At 43.3% G+C, this 22,530-nt stretch overlaps 1 protein-coding gene across 1 annotated transcript in view; it reads right to left on the reverse strand.

Annotated features, from left to right (window-relative positions):
• Positions 1-17,271: 17,271 nt before the first annotated feature.
• The window catches only part of FRMD1 (FERM domain containing 1), a 50,058-nt gene continuing 44,799 nt past the window's right edge, over positions 17,272-22,530 (reverse strand). Inside the window, exon 13 of the mRNA XM_032781047.2 lies at positions 17,272-21,505. Coding sequence (XP_032636938.1) covers positions 21,218-21,505 — 288 coding nt within the window. The 3' untranslated portion in view covers positions 17,272-21,217. The remainder of the gene's footprint in view (positions 21,506-22,530) is intronic.

Raw genomic sequence — 22,530 nt, forward strand, 5'->3', positions numbered from 1 at the left:
CCAGAAAAGAGCAACAAACATGATTAAACGTCTGGAAAATGACCTATGAGGGAAGATTGAAAAAAAAATGGGTTTGTTAGTCTGGAGAAGAGAAGTCTGGGGGGAAATGGTAACAGTTTTCAAGTGCAAGGAGGAGGGGAAAAAATTGTTCTCATTAACTTCAAGATAGGACAAGAAGCAATGGGCTTAAATTGCAGAAAGGGCGGTTTAGGTTGGACATTAGGAAAAACTTCTTAACTGTCAGGGTAGTTAAGCACTGGAACAAATTGCCTAGGGAGACTGTGGAATCTCTGTCAGTGGAGGTTTTTAAGAACAGGTTAGATAAATCCCTGTGAGGAATGGTCTTGTTATTACTTAGTCCTGCCTTGAGTTCAGACGAATGGGCTAGATGACTTAGTGTGGTCTATTCCTATAAGGGGTAGCTCAGTGGTTTGAGTATTGGCCTACTAAACCCAGGGTTGTGAGCTTAATCCTTGAGGGGACCACTTAGGGAACTCGGGTAAAAATCTGGGATTGGTCCTGCTTTGCGCAGGGAGTTGGACTAGATGATCTCCTGAGGTCCCTTCCAACCTTGATATTCTGTGAGGTGGTGATTTATGACATTCATATGGGTTACTGTACGTAAATTGTGGATCTGGTAGTAAGTCTCAAGAGAGCCACTCCAAAGAAACAAGTAAAGAAGATGTTCACCTGCTTCACGCACAAGGATTGCAAAGAATAAGGGATGCAACAGCCATTAGAAAGAAACTACAAGATGAGAAATACTAGGCGGCCATTGGCAGAATTGAGACCATCTTTCATTCAGAACAGACAGTATCCACAGAAGTTGCTATGCCCAATATATTGACAAAGGCAAATTAAAGATGTTCAAGAAAGCAAAAGCAGCTGCAACTGATGTCTCATATGTGGCAAGCTGTAGTGATCCCAATAAAGACACCAGTGTCCATAATACAAGACAGTCCAGCTCTGTGAAACCTTTGTGACTGGAGATGCTGCATGTTTTGTCAAGAAATGCACCCTAAACCCAGACTCATCTCTGTAATTACATTTCAAGATGAGTGGATAGATAATGAAGGCAGCTGTATTTGATCACAAAATGATTGTTCATTTAGCTGGAGTCAATGACCTTATAGCTGCTCAAGTCAAGTACCAACTGACATGTTACATCCTGTTAATGAGGTCTGTGATTGAAAAATGTGGGGTCACCAAACTTACTGACCCAGAAGTGCTTTGGCTTCAAAATGAGCTTCAGTATGCAGCCAATCAAGACCATGTTTGGATGTTATCTTGAGGTTTGGCATTGCTACTCCAATCATTCAAAGGAAACTTGCATTGAAATTCCATATTCCTACATCAGATGTAGACCATTATTCAAGGAAAAACTCCCAAGCTCATTTATTTCAGTTCATTTAATTACCTGACTAGTCTCCTGCTGAGAGACAAATACTCTTAGTCCCAGCTAAGTATATATGTAGCTGTCTCACAAATGATGGATTCTTGTCAAGATGGCTATCCTCATTTACCATTCCCAGGAATTCATATTTCTGGCACATGTTGCATTGAAAATCCAGGAATATACTTTGTCACACCCTGGCCACAAAGGTTTCAGTGTCAGTGAAGATTATGCAGCTTCTTGCATTCCAGATAGTCTGTACATATTCTCCATGTGCTGTATGAAGGCCAATCTCTTGAGTGAATGAGTGAATTCAAGACATATATGGGTGTGAATGGTAGAAAGAAAGGAACACCAAAGCATATTGGTCTCAGCAGGGCACCCAAATTAGGAAACAAGGTCAAAACAACTTGGCCAACCTTATGGAACAGTTGAATGCTGCATTTGTTATGAAGCAATCCTAAAAGGTGGACACTGCCCTAGCAGAGAAAACCCTACAAAATATGGATGCTAAAAACAGTGCTGTTTTTTCTTCCCAATCTTGTTCCCAGGAAGTTTGTTCACTGTACAGCTGACAATACTGAAATACATTATTATTCACTGGATGGCAAAAACACATTCCATGCAACCCAAGTCACTCTTTGGCAAAGAGAACCTGATCCGCTATTGACTGATTTAAAGTAATCAAACAGCAGCACATAGAGTGTTCCTGATGCAATCGCCACAATCATACCGGCCAATATAAGAAATAGTAAAGCTAAAATAGTATTCAAGGATCATGTCTGCAAAGAGGGGGTACTCTGAAGAAAACTGCAAAGCTGCTGTGCAGGCAGGAGCTGTTGATGTGGCCTTTATCACTAAATGTCAAAATGAGAATCCAGGATGTCAGTGGACATATTTCAACATGACAGCAGAACAAGTAATAGCTACTGTTGGATATTTGCAGTCATTCCAGCCCTTTCCCATGAGCTAGACACCCCAAGTACTTTTTTGTACAGAGATGCAAATGTGTCATTAGTGCCAGGGCTGGTGCAAGGATGTTTCGTGCCGTAGGCGAAACTTCCACCATGCGCCCTCCCTCATGCGTTGAGCCCCCCGCAGCAGCTCCCCCCCTCCGCCCTGAGGTGCCCCCTTTGCAGCAACTCTCCACCCTGAGGCACCCCCACCCCAGCTCACCCCTGCTACGAGCACAAGCACCCTGAGCCCACCGTCGCTGCTTCACTTCTCCCGCCTCCCAGGCTTGGGGTGCCAATCAGCTTAGGTGCCGCAAGCCTGGGAGGCGGGAAAAGTGAAGCAGCCACAGCGTGCTCGGGAAGGAGGCGGGGCAGGGGTGAGCTGGGGCCGCCCCCCCTTCCCCTTACTTGCTGCAGGGGCGCTCCCCTCCCCACACTCCCCTGTCTCAGCTCCCTCCGCCTAAATGCCAGCAGCGACTGGGGCGGCCGAAGATCCAGCTGCCGTGGTCGCTGCCGAAGAAAATGGCACCCCTCCAAATCCCAGTGCCCTAGGCAGCCGTCTAGGTTGCCTAAATGGTTGCACCAGCCTGGATTAGTGCTTGGGCAGCAGTATGTGGTTCTAACTGTTGAAGAAGCTCTGTACTTCAAGCTGATGGAACTAAAATCGTCCACACAAAAATACAGAGAGTGGCTTATTCCATGATTAGAAGGCCTCCATATCTCAATGAACTTTCAGAAATTTATAGGCCAGCACATACCAGCTTTAGGGTTAGCAGGTGCCTGGACTGAAAGTGGAGTTCTTGGACCAAACTCATGGCAAATGGCAAATCAGATGCCAGGGTGATGGGGGCCCATAAACTGACATTTCAAGCACTGTAGTGCTTTCTTCTTCCACAATTCTTGGACTTTAGAAAAGCACATGATCAAGAGTGCAAAGGTGATATCAGCAGAGCCTATCAGTCACAAGTCTCATGGTGAGAACATGTCAGTTCGTACTTCACAAAGATTGCCAAATCTCACCTCTGCATTTGTGACCAACAAAAGAGAAGGTAGTGTGAACTTCAGGTGTTGGTGGCAATGCATGGTGCTCCGACTGCTCTTATTCAACCATTCCCAGAGAAAAGAAAATTGGGAGCGCCATCTCTTAACTTTCAAATGTATGCTACCATTCTTCATTAGATCTGACCACACAGACTATGCAAGATAGGGTTCTGCCATCTACACTGCAGAAATGCCTTAATTACCAAATGAAGTGCTTAAGCAGTTCCAGCAAGACAACTTTTTTTGCCAAGAGATGGTGTCAGAAGTTCAACCAAACAGACCCTGATCAGAGCCAAGAGTGGCTTAATTCCATAGGAAAGAAAGGAGGTGGAATTGTAGTATCATCAAGGCTCACTCAGCCCTCGGCAGATAGACCTTGTTTTATAACCTGAGCCCTTATCACAGAGGATAGCAGAGCCATGTTCCATGTTGGCTTGGATAACCCACTTGTTCAAAATGAGTCAAAACAGGCGAGGAAGCAGCATGGCAATGAAGATGAGGATGCATTCTTATGAACTTGTCAAAGATTCAAGGTTTTACCTGGGCTGGAACCACCCACTTCGTTGCAAAATATTGCACCAAAAGACCTGGCTACTGAAGCTTTACAGGAGGCACAGTTGAACGCAAAGATACCAGGACAAGTGCAATTGGACAGCATTGTTGAGAAATTGCTGACAACACAAGAGGGGGATACTGGAAGTGTACATGTTCATGATCCACTGCCAAAAAATAATGCTCCAACTTCTTCCACGCTATGTGAGCTAAGGAAAGAAGTCAAAGGAAAGGCCTCAGCCATGAAGGCGGGCAGAAACATTCTTCAGTGACTAATCACAGCCTGTGCAGCACTGTGAATTTGCAACAGATTTTGAAACATGAGTTAATTTCTATCCCTTTGGCTTCAGCACAGACAAATGGCAGTCTAAGAACTGTCACAAAGGTAATACTGCATGATATATTGACAGCTGACATCTACTGCCCATCAACAGTTCTCCCTGTGGGAGATGCTGACTGATAGATGCACAGTCTTTGGTACAAGGCATAGTCTGCTTCAGTCCTAAATTCTGTTTTTACAAATGTTTGGAGCCAAACATTTGGAGACCATGCGGACACATTTGTAAAAACAAAACTTAGGACTGAAGCAGGCTTCCACAGATTAGATGTTTGTTTTGACAGGTACTACAAGGAACCTATTTAGAGTGTACAAGGCAAAAATGCTCAAGAGGGTACAAGAACCATCCAAAGAGTGGTAGAAAGCAGATACGTGCTTTTAAGTAACTGGATGAATTTCACTGTGCTTCCGGAACATAAGAACCTTGTAATATTTGTATCTGATGAACTAATGACATAAGTACTTCATGACAAAAATCATCATTCTGATTATGGCTTTCATGATGAGGCTAAAGCATCAGCTGTGTGCTGCTCAGGAAGAAGCAGGCACACAAATGATTTTACACAGTGTTCACAGTGATGCCACAACATCCTCACTGCTATTTTCAGCATGCTAGCTCAAGCGAAGCTAGCATGAGCCTGTCTACCTGTACTGGAAGGCTTACTTTCAGCTGCAATGTAGACATACCCTCAAAAACCCATCACTTATTGCTGACAGCCTGCTTAGCTATCATCCAGTAAGGCCTCCTTGTTCATGCAGGTGTCTGCATTTGTACAGTAAACCATTGAGGTGCTAATCGTTATTTGAAGGGTTTAGCTTTGTGCTTCACCCTAGGCCCAGCTTGCGTACGAATAGCCTACTGCTTCATCTACTGCTGGGGCTTATTTAAAGAACCACACAGGTTACATAAAGAACCCTATACACTCAGTCTGATCTAACAGGCATGATGATGTTGCAGTAATATCTCTACAGTTAAGGTAATTTGTTTCAATTGAAAGCCCAGTTTTTACTACACTTAATCAAAAGAATTCCTCTCTGCCTGACATCTCTTATCGCCTGAGGCTAGAGACCACAGATATTCCCCCCCTCACAAGGATTGAGGTTAACCAGGCAAGGCATTTGGATGATATGTGAGTCCACAAATTGAGTACTTAGCAGCTTTTTTAAACATCTGCATTGTCACTTTGACGCATCAGATTAAATTATTCATTTGTCACTGGTGACTAGTGTTTTAAGCATTCTTTAGAAGCTGTACAAAGCCAAGCCCGCCAAATGAGTACTTAACAAGTAACAGCTCAGTATGTAAGACCAACGTGTTCAAACTTAGGTGCCTAAATAAGAGTCTGGCTATTCAAGAGATGCTGAGAAGCAGTAGTTCCCTATGACTTCGGTGGGAAGTGTAGGGGCTCACCATCTTTGACAACCAGACCAACTACTTAGACGCCTAAATTTAGGTACACAAATTTGAACATTTTGTCCAAAGAGTTTAGGCTAGTAATTACATTTTCATCCTTTCCCTTTCATTACAAACACAGGAAAGATGTGAGAAGAAAGGACAAAGCTGTTGGTGAGCCAGGTGCAGGTTTGGGGCAGGGGGAGCTGCAGAGTGATGGAGATGGACAACACACCAGCTGACAGCAGCCCAGGCCTCTAGAAGCTGCACCCTCTCCCCCCATAGGCCCTACATTACTGTGCTGTGCAGCACTTCCATTTGTGCTACATTACAATGGAACCCACCTTCAAGGGGGACAGTGTCCACCCCTCCTTTATTCACAACAGCAGGAGGAGTCATGGCTGTTTGCCCAGTAAACAAATGTCATAATGACAATACTTATACTAAAAGCTTTGCAGCTACATGAGAATCAGGCAGCATCAACTAGGAAGGTGGCACAATGGTGAGAAAAGGAAAGGAGCTGCTCCTGCGTTTGAAAAGCACTGAATAGCCACAATGCAGCCAGGAGTCAATCGGAACTAAGTGTGCACAATACCTGTAACAATCAGGCCCTAAAGTTTAATCCTGCTCATACAACTGTATATAGGAGCCCAGTCAGCATCCAGCTGCAGGAAACAGGGCAATTGCTGTCTAAAGAACATGGCATCCTCTCTTCAGACGCCAGTACCAGCACTTTATTTTTCAGCAGTAATGTTGTTTTCGCTCTGGAAGTGGTTTGCTTTGATGCAAATTAGAAAGAAATGTTTTACACACTGTGGCTGAGTTGTCATGCAAATGCATTAAGCAAAAATCACATCCAGCTGCAGCACCATTGAGCCTGCTGTTAATCATGACATGCGCTTACAGCCCAGCGTTGCCTCCGCACACAACTGTCTTATGTTACAGCAATAAAATAAAACGCTGCTGGGAACATGAGGGCGGGCGGGCGAGCAATGGCAGGACATAGTCCTGCTACAGAACTTCAGCATCATGATGCTCAATTCCACTGAAAGACTGTTATGGCTCCTTTTTTGCACATATAAACGAGATGGAAAAGGCAGTTGGTCTACCACAGCGACACAGCTCCAGATCCACCAGGGGCCCTCCGGCCTTACACTGCAGAGCATTGCAATGATTAACTTTTAGATGCCTGGAAAATCATTGATTCACAAAGCCTGAGTTAGGCACCTAGGATCCCTATACAATGACTGGGGAAAGACAGATGCTCTAGCAGGCCAGCCACAAAAGCCAAGGTAGGTGAGAGAGTATATTTTATTGGCCCAACTTGCTAGGCGCGCATGCTTGGGGGTGGGGATGGGGGAACTGTCTAAGCTAGCCAAAGGGTGAAGCCCTGCTTTGCTCACAGAATTCAGTGGTTAAGTCCTGTAGCTACCAGAAGGAACACACGTGGCTTGTGTCTCTTACGTCTCTGAGTTAAGACAACTGACTCTTCCATCCACGGATTCAGCTATTCAACCTTTAATCCACAATCTGCTAATCAGCTCCTCCCCTAGTAAATTCCTACTCCTGACTGACTTTACCAGTTCAGAATTGAACAGGATTGTGCACTCGCCATCTGCGGGGGTGAGGAGGAAGATACTCCATGGCTAAGCCAAACATGCCATAGAACCTTCTGGCACTCACCACACAATGGGATATAGAATCTTTAAGCTTTCATAGTAAAACAGTATCATCTCCTTATGTGCAGAGCATTCTGGGGTACATTCCTTTTCAATCCCAGAAGCACAGACACAAACTATTTAAGAGGGGTTTACTTTAAAATCATTTGGACATGACAGCTCAACAACTGGATGTTGTGAGAGGCAGGGGAAAATGGGGCAGGGGAGGAGAGGAAGCAAAGTCATTCCTTCCTCCTTCCCAATCCATTCATTTACTTTTATTCCTACCCAGTCATCGTTCCCTATCCTTGCTGAAGAAAACCTCCTATACACGTGCCCTGATTTCCCCCATTCCACTGCTAATCTCTACCAGGAAGGTTAGCATATGGTCATAGAGATTCTGAGCTACTCCTTGGTGTATGCTGCATTCTGGAGCACCTCCAGCCTGGGGGAACCCTGCACCACAAAGTTTGGGTTATGTGTAGTGCCACGCAGCTGGCTCACAAGCAGATTCAGCAGCTCTAGCTACAGGTAGTGGCCCACAGAACCCATGCCCAGAGGCCTCAGCTGGAGCGCCAAAACCTATATAGAAGTAGGGGGAATTAAGATGCCCTGGAGCCCTACCCCTGGCCAGGACAGAACTCAGAGCCAGGTTGTGGTAAGAGCCACCCAGGGAGCCCAGGCTGCGGGAAGGTGGGGAGGTGCCCAAAAGCAGCCCCCAGTCAGTGTCCCTGCCCCACCCCCACGCCCCAAGGTGTACCACCCAGGGCAAGTGGAGGGTCAGGTCTCCCCACAGTGGCCTGAGCTCCCGGGGCAGCTCTTACCATAGCCCAGCTCTGTCTTCCTGCCAGGCTAGGGGGTAAGTGTTTGGTGGACAAGGAGGAGCAGGGGGCAGGACGTCATGGCGACAGGAGTGTGGGAGGCCCAAATGTTTAATAAATCTTAATCCACCTCAGGTTATGGCTATAGCATAGAAGTGCTTTCAAAGGAGCAGCAGTGAGAGAGAGTGTTACCACCACCACCACCACTCAGGAAATTCAGATATTTCAGGTAGTCAGGGACCAAGCAGAGGTCATTGATGAAGAGCTAGCCTGTAAGAAATGGCAAGGGGAAGTGATTGGCACAGCAGGTAGACAGTATTAGAAATACAATGCATTCTTTTGCTTCTCTGATCACTAATGAGGATTGATAACTCATGCTAGAAAGGGATACAGATTTTCCAAGGGAAGAGGAATACTAAAGTCAGTCAAAATTATCGCAGAGAAGTTAGAATGGCTGAAGACTGACAAAACTTCAGGACCAGCTGATAATTCTTAAGTGGCAAGAGGGAGAGAGCCTTTTAGTTACAATTTGAAACTGCTTCTGATTGATTACATGGTACTATGGCAAAGCTAGTATCAGTAAGCAGGGAACCAGGAATGTTTGTGAGATGTAGAGCTATTTCACCTAAACTTCAGCAGAGATCAAGCTATCATAGATTCCAAGGTCTGAAGGGACCACTGTGATCATCTACTCTGACTTCCAGGAATATAACATTTGGGCAAAATAGGGGAATATCTAGAAAGCTGTTATATGAGTTAAGGGTTGAGGAGTCCACATTAATTTACAACTGAAGGATCTTGCTTCACCAGATCTCTTAGGCCTCTTCTCAGATGGCATAAAAGCAAGTTACTAAACAAGATATGGACATAACGGCTCTGACTATCTTAGTGTATGTTACCACCTCTTCATATTTTATTTTTATGTAGCGATTATAGTAGAGAAGAGTAAACCATGTAAATGATAATGAACTTGTGTAGATATCAGATCTGGGAAGTACTTCTTATGAGTAGAAGTGACTTGGGGATGACATGAGATCACTTGATGAGTGAGCAAGGTCTGATTTTGCTAATAATAATAATGGCTATTTCTTATATAGCACTTTTCAATAATAGATATCAAAGTGCTTCACACTCTTAATATATTTACCCACATAACACCTCTGGGATATAGGCCTTATTATTCCCATTCTACATAGTGACTTGCCCAAAGCCACATAGAGATGGGAATTGAAGCTCAGTCTCCCATCTCTTAAGCCAGTGCCCTAACCACTGCACAATCCTTCCACTAAGGCCTGGAAAAAAACAAAACAAAAACAAGAAACTACACACAAGATCATCAATACAAACAGCTGGTGCCTAGCAGGTTCCACCACTGTCTCAAAGGAGGCAGCAGAGGAAGAAAAAAGTGGGCTTGTATGAGCTTCCCATTCTCCTTTCGTCCTACAAATGTCCTGTGTTTCCATGTATTTTGAGGCAGACACGCAGCCAGACTCAAGTGAGATTGGTAATTTAGGAAGTACTCTAGCTCCCGCCCTGCCTGTGTTACTACCACAGTATACACTGCTAGATGCAATGGGAGCGAGATCAGGAGCACTGCTGGGAGCCAGGTTACAACAAGGACAATTTTCATTCTTTCATATCTGTGCACAAAGAAAGAAAAAAAAAAAAAGCATTTTGTGAAAAAGCCCCTGATTAACCCAGAAGACCTAGAAACAGGCTTTTGGGGTCACAGTGCAGCATGGGGAATAATGCTTGTATGAGTGTATGAAAAGGTAGATTTTATATTGTATATAAACAGGTGTTGCAGAATATTTAGGGAACATTGCAGCATTAGGACAAAAAGCCTGTTATCTTTACAATAGAAGCATGAGGTTCTTTGCTCTACTGCCACGTGTCAGGTTTAATTACAAACTGGCATCCTGGAACTAAACTCAAAGAAAATTTTTCTGTAAGGTGTCCAGAAAACCATGGGTCAAATTCTGCCCCCAAACCCATGGGAGCTGCTCCCACTGAAATCAACAGTTGCTTCATTTGCACAGATAAGGGATGCCCATGTATCGTCCCTGATCTTGCAATCAGATCTGCCCGGGCAAAGACCCAGCATACTGGTTCAGGCCTGCAGAGCTAATTGCAAAACCAGCAATTCTAGTAAACTAAGAGTAGCTAGAAAATGGCTTGACTTGAATGTACTTGGATTGAGAAGTTCAATATAGTTGTGCCTGCTAATGGCTCAATTATAAATCCTTATTTTTCAGGGATTTTTAATAGTATGATACAAATTCCTTCAATGCTGACCATTGACACAGCGGGCCGCATTTTCAGAGGGGAAAAGTTTGGTTGAGCATGCCAAAAATACACATGAAAAAACACACACTTGTGTGTGCAGCATTAGCACAACTGTACATACTAGCTGATCAACTATCGTAACTAGTCACTTATACATGCATTTACCCAGCCTTCACATGGCAACATGGATGACCAAGTACAAGGGGAGAGAGAGAGAGAGAGAGAGAGAGAGAGAGAGAGAGAGGACAGCCTTTACTCTCCATTTTTAAGAAGTGGGCCCAGAAAGTTTCAGGCCAAAATTGTATTTTATTTCAAAGTTACAAGAAAAGGTTCAGCTCTTTTTGAGTTAGACAAATTAAAGAACCCCAGAGTAAACAAAACAGATAAGCCCAACCTACAGAACCTGTATCTAGATCAAATTTACCAAGACTACCCTCCTCTAGGTGTAAGTATGTTCAGATCCAAGGTTTTGCTATTGACCCAGCTATTAAACTACAAAACCAAAACATATGTCACTTTCATGCCACCTTGAGTGCTGAGAATTTGGAAGGCTAAGATGATAGAAGACAACATGAGAGCTGGTGCCAGTTCTCTAATGATGACTAATTGCTATCTTGTTCATCATTTTGTTGGTTTAGTTTACTCACAAATGCAGTGGGTGCAATGCAAGGTTTTCAGAGCTCTGAGCACTGACCATACCCAGGGCAAAATGATAAGTAGCTTAAAAACCACTCCTACATTAGACATAATTGAAAAGGCAATATTCACTGCCCTAGATAATTGCTGTAACCTTGGTTTCTCCCTGTACTTGCAGTTTCAGATACTGTGGTATCACAGTCTTTGCAGAGGGCAAATGTGGAGTTCCAATCTATAGGTCGATCCATGAATGTATTTATCAGGTTATTAAAAAAGAAGAGATATATCATGGCCATAAACTCATTGCGCTCTCCTCCACTAGGGCAAACTGCCACATATTGTTGCTTCTCCTCGTTCGGATAAGGAAAACAACACAAAGTAAACTTATCTTTAATGTGAACCATTCCTGCTTGTGGCAGGGCTGCAGCCAAGTGGGGTGGATGCGGTTGGAACCAAAGTTCAGTGCTTATATTTAGTGGAGGCAGACGGACTGAAAGTTGACAGTGACCGCTAACTGATCTGGAGTGAACCATGCATTCCAAAATGGATGATTCAGACTTTTCTTCCAGCTTCAGTCTGGCTTCTCTAGAGAGACACTGTCTGTCCAATCTCCATGTGTGTGGTGTGATACTGTGAACTACTGTTCAGGGCACAGTGGACACCACTGAACTGATTTCACTTGAGAGCCTGAGACTGAACATGAATGGAAGTTTCAGGGAGCAGGAAGTGTAACATATACTGCAAAGCAAGTGTTACCAAATACCCTTGAGTATCTGAAGCAATAGTGCCAAAATCTGTTCCACTGGCTCATGTCCTAGGCAAGGATAGAGAGCCACAAAGCTTCTGATGAGGAAACTAGTTTGCATAAAAATTCAGACGACTTCCTCACTCTCCCTACTCTAAGCCTTTGTCCGGAGCATAAATCAAATCCTTTTAGCACAAAATCCCACTGATTTTTCCTGATGGCTACATTTAAAAGCTAACGTTATTCCTGAAAATGTCTGAGTTACAAATGTCATCCAGCAAAAGTGAACAACATTTAAGAATGTATATTACTGTGACCTGATGCATCCTGACAGCGTATTGATACCACACAGAGAGAAGTGCAAGGGGGGGGCAGGGATAGCTCAGTGGTACGAGTATTGGCCTGCTAAACCCAGGGTTGTGAGCTCAATCCTTGAGGGGGCCAGTTGGAGATTGGTCCTGCTCTGGGCAGGTGGTTGGACTAGATGATCTCCTGAGGTCCCTTCCAACCCTGATATTCTATGAACAGTCTAATGAGAGTTCAATCAGATGATGTCAGGGCACTGAAAGGGTTAGCATACCTGCCTTTATGTACTAAAAAAAAAAAAACAGGAAAGCCATTCAAGCCACTAACACTGGCTGCAAGATCTTTCCTAGTCAGAGCTCTGTCCATTTCAAAATACAGAGTCTCTTACATCAGAGAAGTAACTTTGCAGAAGTGGCACAACAATAGTGGACCATGCCCTTTTGTTCACCCTCACTCAGCCCTCTTCTCTGGGTTTAAACTGTTTTGTGCAACAAATCTTTTTATTGCCATTAGAACAAAAGGGTCTTTTTCTCACCCATTGGCAATACCTGCATAGCTTGTCACGGCAAGAAAAGTCTCACTGAAGTGACTAAACCACATGATTTTGCCATGAGCTGTTTTTGTTTCTGATAGACACTAGTGCCCTCTTGTGCTTCCAGTGGGCAATGCCAGTTGTTCCTAATTATGTTAGGATCCTAGGAGGAAAAACAGCTTGACTGAAGAATAAAATTTTCATTTCAAAGATCAGCATGATAGATGGGTGGGCTTGCAGACACTGTTTTGATAGCACAGTGAGGAGGCAACAGATCAGTAGTTACGATCTGTTGCCCCTTTGCTCCAGAGGCACATTAAAATCTTGCTGCTGTAGTTGAAGCTGGTTCAAAAATACCTTTTTAATTTAAAGGTCACTTATGTCAAAATTTCTCAACTGAATTTTGGGTTTGTTTTATGAAAAATGTAACTAAACAATTCAATTTTCAAAAACTCAAAAGCATTTACTAAAAAGTTTGCAGTTCCGTTTGTCACTGAAAATGATTTTTTTCCATAAAAGATTTTTTCATTAAAACCATGTTTGACACACATTAAAAAATTGACTAGACGGAGCGTCAGTGATGTGTGGGTCCGCAGTTATACCTCGGGGAATACTGCCATGGTGTTTTCAACTGTATTGCTGATCACTAACTCCTGGCATCACAGCAGAATTTAGGGTGACCAGATGTCCCGATTTTATAGGGACAGTCCTGATTTTTGGGTCTTTTTCTTATATAGACTCCTATTACCCCCGATCCCCTGTCCCGATTTTTCACACTTGCTGTCTGGTCACCTTAGAGCACCAAAAGTCTCATGTTCCCCTGACTGTGACTTACTTCACCGAGGTGGATATTTCTTCATCTGTTGCTTCCTTGGAATTGAGGTGTGGAGGAATTGCTTCTGCACTCAGAGGCCTCTTGTGCAGTGCCGCTAAGCACCTTCACCTTGAAAAGTCTCTAGATGGTGCAAAAAACAGGGTTTTGAGTTAAGTACTGGAATGGTGGTGAGAGCTTGTGGAAGCATTATGGGTACTGCATGGCTGAGGGTTGGGCAAGAGGCTCTGTGTAGAAGACAAGGTTATGGGTGCCAAGGGGGGGGGAGGGTGTCAAGAGCTCTATAAATGCCAGAAAAGTGGTGCTGAGTGCCTGGGAGAAGCAAGGTGCTGGGGGATGAAGGGAGCTCTGGGGGCTGAGTGTGTAGAGGGAGGCAAGGGGCTGGTAGATGCTGGGTGTCCAGGGAGATCCAGGGGGCTGGATTGTGGGTGTCTGGAGAAGGCAGGAGGTGAGTGCTCCTGGTTCACTCTCACCCACTCCCAGTGCATGGCAAACTGGGACTGGCAAGGAAGCTGAATGCTGGGGAACTGCATACACAGCTGGCTACAGCAGGAGCCAGGGAACTGCATGTGAACAGGCTGTGACTGGTGGATGTCACAACCAGGTTCAGGTCTATGCAGGACATGTGAGGAAGCAGTAGAGACTGGGCAGAGTGCTGTCACAGAGGGGCCCCAAGAAGACACACCACTTACTGATCCTGGCCTGGAAACCTGCAAGCGCCTATTTGCCTTTAGAACTACACCTGAGGAGTCCCTACTCTCTATTGGACTGTCCACCTCCAGGATCCACATAGGCACTATCGTTTTACCTTAAATTGCTGCTGTATCTCAGATATTTGCAACATTCCCTTTTCTGCCAGCCATAGTAAAATACCCCTTCACTTTCCCACAGGTCTGAGTGGAACGCACTAAATGTATGCCCTAGCCGCTGAAGCACTTCCTGTGTTTGCCTCAAAGGCATGGTACACTTTGTGCGCTATCAGTATCTTAGAGGTTCGGTGTATCTATATAATAAGATTCCAGGATTGTCACTCTGAAGTCTAGAATGTCTGAGTCAGCATGAAGCAGAGAAAACTGTCCAGGCATAGCTGAGGGCACTTTGTTCAGAATATCATCAGGTTCAATCACCACTGGGATTCACAGTGTGTTACCATCCATTTTTAAGTTCTCAGCCTATGCCTATGTGACAGCAGACTACGTAACTATGCCATGCGGAAAGTCTTAGACCAGTGGTCCCCAATGGAGTGCCCACGGCACCATAGCACCGGCCGGGGCATTTATGTGCACCCACCTAGTGCCCAGCAAGGGAGAGAATCCACAGCCCTGCACCTGCTGGGGACAAAGAACTCCGGGGCTGCAGGCGCTGGCATTCTCTGTCCCTGGCAGGCGCGGGGTTGCGGCTTCTCCAGGGCTGCAGGCTGTGGGTGCTGGTGTTCCGTCCCTGGCAGGCATCGGGCCACGGCTTCTCTCCAGCACAAAGTTGCGGCCCAGCCCCTGCTGAGGACAGCAAACTCCGGGGCTGCAGGCTGCGGGCACCAGTGCTCTCGGTCCCTGGCAGGCGCGGGGCCCACCTAGTGCCCAGCATGGGAGAGACGCTGTGGGCCCGTGCCTGCCAGGGACAGAACTCCAGGGCTGCAGGCTTCATTCTATGTTAAAGTAAGAATAATAAATATATTTGGACCAGCAGTTCAACAATGTTTTATTTTTTTAAAATAAATTAGATGAAAACTGTTTATGATATTTATTTTGTAAAAACTCCTTAATTTTTCTTACAGGCAGATAAAAATAGCAAATTCACATGGTAAGGTGAAAGTAAATTGCCAAGTAATTTAATTAATCCCTTTTACATGTAAAAATTACCCTTATCATCTTATGGATTCATATATTATGTAATAGTAAATATGATGGTTTTTGTATTATTTAATGTACAAATACAAAATAAGCCTTGAAAAATTGTTGGTGCCCGCCACACTCTTCTGAAAACATGCATGTGCTACTGGCCACAAAAAGGTTGGGGACCACTGTCTTAGACTACTGAGAGATCAGAAGTAACTCAACCAATCACTGCCCTTACCTCTATAGCTAATTTGCATGGAAGTTTATATGAGCGAGACTGCATAGATGGTGGATTACTTGGCCGAACTACCACAGTTCTTCAAAACCACCCACAACAATGTAACCAGCATCCTCATAATCCTAAATACACATAGTCCCTCCCCACTGTGCATACAGCTCTCCCAGCACAACACAACCCACACTCAAATCAACACAATAACCCAGAACATCTAAAGCCTAGAATAGCTGTTGAGACACTGTGAAGCGATAAAAACAGATAAGCATAGTCGAAAGTTCTTTTAGTTGAGAGTATCACAGGGTTCAATTACCACAGGGATTCAGAGTCCGTTATAATGCAATTTCTCAGCCATTTTGGGCTTAAAAAACAAAACAAAACTAAAGCCACGACTATGAATTCTGTCCATGCAATATCACAGGCTTTCAGCAACTAGTAATTACAGTACTTCCCTATGTTGTGAGGAAACATTTATTAAATGTTGGCAAGATGCTCAGATCCTACAGTGATGAATCCCATAGCAAAGTCTGCCTCTTCAAAAAAAGAGGACAAACATCAACTAATACTGACAACTTCACTGTGTGGAAGGTTAGCACTTATTGGCCAATGCACCACAGCAAACAAACAAATACAACACTATGGTCTGGCAGATGGACGAAAACTGGAAATGGCAGAGTCCTTGTGAGAAGTTTAATGTGGAATTAAGAGAATCCCAATATGGAAAAAAATCATTTTGGGAAAAAACTCAGTTTTGAACTAAGAAAAAAGAGAAAGGAAATAAAATATTTCTGTGGGTAAAGAGAAAAACCTGGAGAGGAAATGATAAAATAAGTACAGTATATATTACAGAAAGATGAGACTTAAAAAAAGTCTCAATCATGAGATTAGGGATGTTACTGTAGAACACGAAATGGTCAGAAGGAAACCAAAAATATAAAGAAACATAGCAGCTTAATAACCCATGGGGTGCGCAGAAGTTAGCAGGAAATTGAATTTGCCAGAGAATCTACAGCAAACCAGTCAAAAAGGGAGAAATTTGAGCAGCCACTAAGCTATTGGCACCTCTTCAAATGACTTATTTTTGTCCTCGAGAGAATGCAAATTTTGTAATAAAAAAATTAAATGAAATTCATGCTCTGAGGAAAGAGACAGGTTCCTTACACATGTCAGATACTACACCAGCACCCAGGATGCTACAGAAGAGAGGGTTCTTTAGAAATGCTCTGAGTTCGATTCTGGTGGGTGGCAGCAAATTTACCCAGAGGTGATCAGGACGGGGAAATGGTCCTCACACCACTGGGAATCTTCCACAAGCTCTGGTTCCTGGAGCAGCAACTATCATATCCACAATCATCTAGAACCAACACCTTGCTCTTGCAGAGTCTAATTTGTACATTTAGGCCTCGATTCAATTCCCATCCATCTTTCTACTGATTTTAACCAGAAATTAGACTGGACCCTGAAAACAAGATCGATGGATTTGGAAACACTGCCGTTGTAAAAAAAGCTTACTCTTCCTGCCAGTCCTCACTGAAAAAAAAAGTTACTGTAATGATTTGGCTAAGGAGTTTTAACTTGTGTGGGCTCTGGTTTATTACATACAATGCGGAAATCCTCATCAGCAAGTCAAAAAACATTTCCTCAACCCAAATGCCTCAGGAAAGAACGTTATTTACATTTACGCCATGAATAGCACTGTGAATCCATTCACATCTGTTTTTTCTATCCATCCTTTATTACAAGTGTACGTATATTTTTATATATATTTAAATTTTTAAAAACAAAAATTCCTTTCATGGAAAGGAAAAACTTTTGCCATTAAAATAGAGTGACTTATACCACGAGTATTACAGCTGTACAAACATCGGCAGCTGGTTTCATAACATCACAGATAAAATGCTTATTTTTACCCCCTACCACAACTAATCCAAAAACAAATAATAAAGTAGAACTTCTAGACTCAAAGACAACAAAGTACATTACTAGTCAAAACAGTAGGGTCACATGAATACAAAAAGATTGCATAATAGATATTCACAGTGTTTGTAAGATAGAGCGAGTCACTCTCAATCTAGACAAAAAACGGGTCTATTCTGCCTTTCATATGCATACATCAGTATCAACATGAGCTGCATGAACCAACAGGATAAGACTGCCCAAAGTCTGGAGAGTTCTCTCCACACCAACTACAAATAAATAAATACACACACATATTTACACACAACCAGCAATTGTATGCAATGGATACACATGCAAGAACTACTTTTAACCTTTTAGGCATTGGTGTTCCACCTCGTTTGTAAGTCAGAGACACAAACTTAGCACTTTAAAATAGTGGCAGCAATAATTTAAAAATTGTAGAGTGAGTTTTCACATCATCTTGCTGGAACTGTGGGTCTTTTTGTTTGTTTCTAATGTGCACAAAAATCGGTTATAAACTTAACTTCACTATTTGGTGACAGTGATCAGACTGGCACTTTAAAAAAAGTAGTCAACACTTCAGACAGTCCACTAGAATACAGCAAATATCCAAATGTTAAAGGTAATTTATTTATAGGAAAAAAGAGAGTGGGTGAGCATGCAGCATATAAAATTTTTTCCGCACAAAACTTCCAGAAAAAAAAAATACCTTGCTAGATTTTTACCCTCCACCTTCCCAGAACGAAAATAATTGAAGGTGAGAGTCTGAACAATAGAAGATGTCCTGGAAGAACCGCATTAGAACTGGTTAGTGATTGAGTGAATTTAGTATGCGAGTGACAGCATTGTAGGCTGAAGTCCTCTTTTCAGATAGAATCGACCCACAGCATGGGCAGCAAAAATAGCATCAGACCCCCATCAGCATTTCAACTCTGAGGTAGTCTCTCCAGTGAAAAGGTAAGTTCAGTCTCCATGAAATGAGGTCACTTGTCTGCATGATCCTGGAGTGAATCCACTTTCCTCAGCTCAACTCATTTTACATGCTGTTCAATAGGCCTTTAATAGCTGCAACTTTTGGTCACTACCAGACTGGGGCTGGATTTGACTGGCAATGTACAAGTTAAAAGCTGTATAGCTGTCTAGACTCAAAGTAAAAATAACGAAGTATGACGTAGAAGGGTTTTGCACTTTGCTTTGGATATAGTCAAAGGAAACTGATTAACTCGGCATAATACAAATCATTCTGAAGCATTACCAAGTAATAGCAGCAATACCAGTGGAATAAAACATGGTTACAGGTGACAGGCTGAGACACACTATCAAAAAATACATATTGGGGTCAGTATTGCATCTATTTGACCAAAAAATGTATTCAGTGACATTAGTGGGTGCAGAATCTGGCCCACGGACACAGTGCTCAGAATGGGGAAATCTCAAACGGTCAAGTTCTACAGTTCTTGAATTCAACAAGACTCCCAATAACTTCATAGGGAGTTTTGCTCCATCAAGGACTTACCCAAGATATGGAGTTCCAAAGAGTTATCAGTAAACAGTGAAGATTCTCATACACATAGCAAGTACAACACACTTTTACTCATGCCCTCAAGCAGCCACCAGCTCAGATATGTTCTAAACATTTTCTGACCAAAAATACAGCAAAAAAATAATTTTTTTTTAAGTTCTTGATAATGAAAATACGTTGAGTCAGAGAGAACGACATATTGACAGCATGCTACATAGCTGCTTTTGAGCATCTTAAGTTTAAGACCACTTCCTTGTCAAGATAACAAAGGATGACTGAAAAAATGAAGACACCAACAACCCTTGCCTTACGTACAGTAAGTTAAATGTCATCTGAAGCAACAGGATAACTGACATTTTCAACAGAGCAATGTTGGATGCAGCTGCTGTTATGAGATATACCTATCTGCATGGAAATCTTGTATCATAACTGAGATCATGGGGTTTCTGGCTTGGTTATTTTAAATAGTTCACTTGCAATGCAACTGTCCAACTGACAGCTGCCTAAGATGGTAATACAAGGCAGTTTTCCATTTGTGCTGGGATCACACTGAGTGAGTATTTTCCTCTTAAAAGGCCCAGGAAACTGGCTTTCAAAACTGCAATGACGATTTTAGCTGTGGTCTGACTGCAGCTTACATGGATTCAACTATTTTCAACTCATTAGTGCAGCAAGATTGATACTGCAAGATGACATTTTGTATTCCTTGTGCTTTATTTTAGAAAATAGTTATTCTTTGCTGAGGGGATGTATGGAACATTGATTTGTTACATCATTTCTCTCCACTCACCAGGACACAACCTGGCCATGGGGTTATAGGGGAAAAGGGAGTGACAACCACCTAAGGACTGCAGGTGGGGAAAAAAGGGGAAAACAACATAGCATCACTGTTGTGAACGAAGGCAGAAAGCATCTCATCTCCAGACCTAATAGGAGCACTTTTTATCATATAGCACCAGTGCATGTATCCTTTCACAGAACGCTGGCACAGTTCCATAGCACTCAAAAAAACCAAACCCACACCCCACTACCTTTGACATAGAGACCACCATAAATATATATCAGGTGCCTTTCAGCCTCATCCTTCACCAGCTGAATGCTCCAATCAAAACCAAAACTGGGCATCATCCCTAATAACTACTCTAGCCATCCCTTGAAATCTATTTTCTCCATGTTTGGCCTCCAAAATTCAGAGGGTGAATTCATATGGAATTGAGTTGTTTTTTAAAAAGCGCTCTAATTCAAGTAGAAGCGATCATACTTGGACAACTTCTCCAGTCACACTTCTTTCCTGAAAAGCCAATCAATTAGCACTTTCGTCATGACTTCCTCAAAATCCAAACTGCTGGAAAGAGCTGAGTCATCCTGTTATTTTCCAAACAACAACAAGGATGAAGACTGTATCTAGGGATCAATAGTGGAGGTTTGTGGCAATAATTAGTGGCCAGTGGTTCCCACTTCGTTGCTCAAAAACGCAGTTTAAAAAACCAGCAGTACAATTGCTGGTAGGTTTTTGGCTTGGTAGGGGACGGAACCTAGAAACAAACCCATAATGGGGCAGAGCCTGCTCCTAGTGAAGCCAACAGCGAAGCTTCCATTGATTTCAAAGGGAGCAGGACAGGTATAGATATTACAGAGCTGCAGAAAGTCCATCCCCATTGCTGATAGGCTGAGATATGTTCTAGGAGAAAACTGACAGTTGACAGCAGTGCCTCAGTAGAGTGAATTCAAGGGGACCAACACGCTGGATTAGTGTAACATTATGGGCACAAAAAGGTCAGGAACTAGGTGGTTTTAAAAAAAAAAACAAACCCACAACCCAATGTGGAATCTGTAGTTCCTTTCAGGTAAGTCAATTCAGATGTGCTCTCTGTGCTATTAGCTTATTAAGTGTTTTGGGCCAACTGCCCATTGATATTTAAAACAAAAAGATTGTCTATTCTACTGGGGCAGTCCACTTTAACGGTACGCTGGGTAGAGGACAGATATTCCAATGCCAGTATTTTTCTTTTTAATTAAAGTGCTGCCCTGTAATAAACTTGCACTTTTGTCAGGTTTGTTGGGTTGTGACACTACTTATACATCCCTTAATAGGGTACAAAAGTCATTTACTAATCACCTCCAAGATCAAAAGCAATGTATCGGGCATTGATGAGGTATATATAGTAGCTTTTATTTCCCTAAGGAGCCGTCTCCTTGGTTAGGACCGTGGCAACCTGGCTACACCACAAACTCCTCTGGCAGCTGGTCTTCTCCCAAGAGATCCAGAGACAGGCAGTTCATGGATCTCTTTCCATAGAGGGCAGACTTGGTTTTGCAGTCCGCTGTTGAATAAACACAGCCGTAGTTGGCCAGCTTATCCTCCAGTGCACAGCCAAACGTATAACTGTGGGAGGTGTCCGAAGATAACGTGGAGTTTAGCGGTGGATGCCGATGCTTGTAAAGACGGATGTCATCCAAACTCTGGCTGTGCTGGTCTGCGCAGCTCCTGTCTTTAGGCTGTCTCACCTGCCGGTTCAGTAAGAGACAGATGAGGAAATGACTATGATCTGAAGCACAGTACTTACGTAGCCTAAGGATGCTGGCCCCTAATGCTCATCGGAATTTTCTTAAACTGTTTCTGCTACCTCAAACCACCCCCCCATCAGTTTGCTGAAGGTCATTGTCTTAATGAAGAAGATGTGAACCATGATGAAATTGTGAATTCACTTAACTGCTCTTCTATTTCATCCAGATTCTGATCTCTGTACACTGTGTCCCCAGTGTCAAGTACAATGAATGGAGCACCTGACAGGCGTAAAGTGTGGCAGAAGCGACACTCCCTGGCAGAGCTGGAGTGGTCAGCCTCTGGCTACATAGTGAAGAACAAGCACTAGAAAAAACATTGGGCTGGGGTTCACTAAAATTTTATGAGCTAAAAGGAAGGTTCAGAAAGCATCTGTGAAAACTGATGAGCTTTGTGCCTAATTTTAAACACAAAAGCCAAGTACAACTAATCCACACATTACGCAGAAATGGAAAAATCGGCGCACTGAACCAGTAGTAGATTTAAAGGCAGAATTCATTTAGCAAAAGCAATAGTGACCTGGCCTTTACTAAGGAATTACAGACCAGCCCTGGTTCTTGATAGTTATTCTTTAAATTGATTTTAAGATTAAATTCTAGAAATACAGCATTCAAACAAAAAAATCCTCTTGAAGCTGAAGAGAAGCTGCGGCCTCGCACCCGCCGGGGACAGAGAGCGTAGGCACCCGGAGTTCTCTGTCCCCGGCAGGTGCGCAGCTGCAGCTTCTCTCCCCTGCAGTGGTGTTGGGGACCACTGGTACTGTACAGTACTGTGAAAACATTATCTAAGTTGTATCTGCCTTAAAGGGGAGCCAACCCGTGATCGTGTTATATGCAACTTCGTGTTATAGCAGGGCGCGTTATTGCGAGGTTTGACTGTATTTTTTCACACGCACTTTCAAAAGCGCTCAACATTGGCTCAACTTTTCTGCTACGCCCAACTGACCACCCCAGCTTTGCCTTGAGAG

This window comes from Chelonoidis abingdonii, chromosome 3, assembly GCF_003597395.2.
Source record: "Chelonoidis abingdonii isolate Lonesome George chromosome 3, CheloAbing_2.0, whole genome shotgun sequence".
NCBI lineage: Eukaryota > Metazoa > Chordata > Testudines > Testudinidae > Chelonoidis > Chelonoidis abingdonii.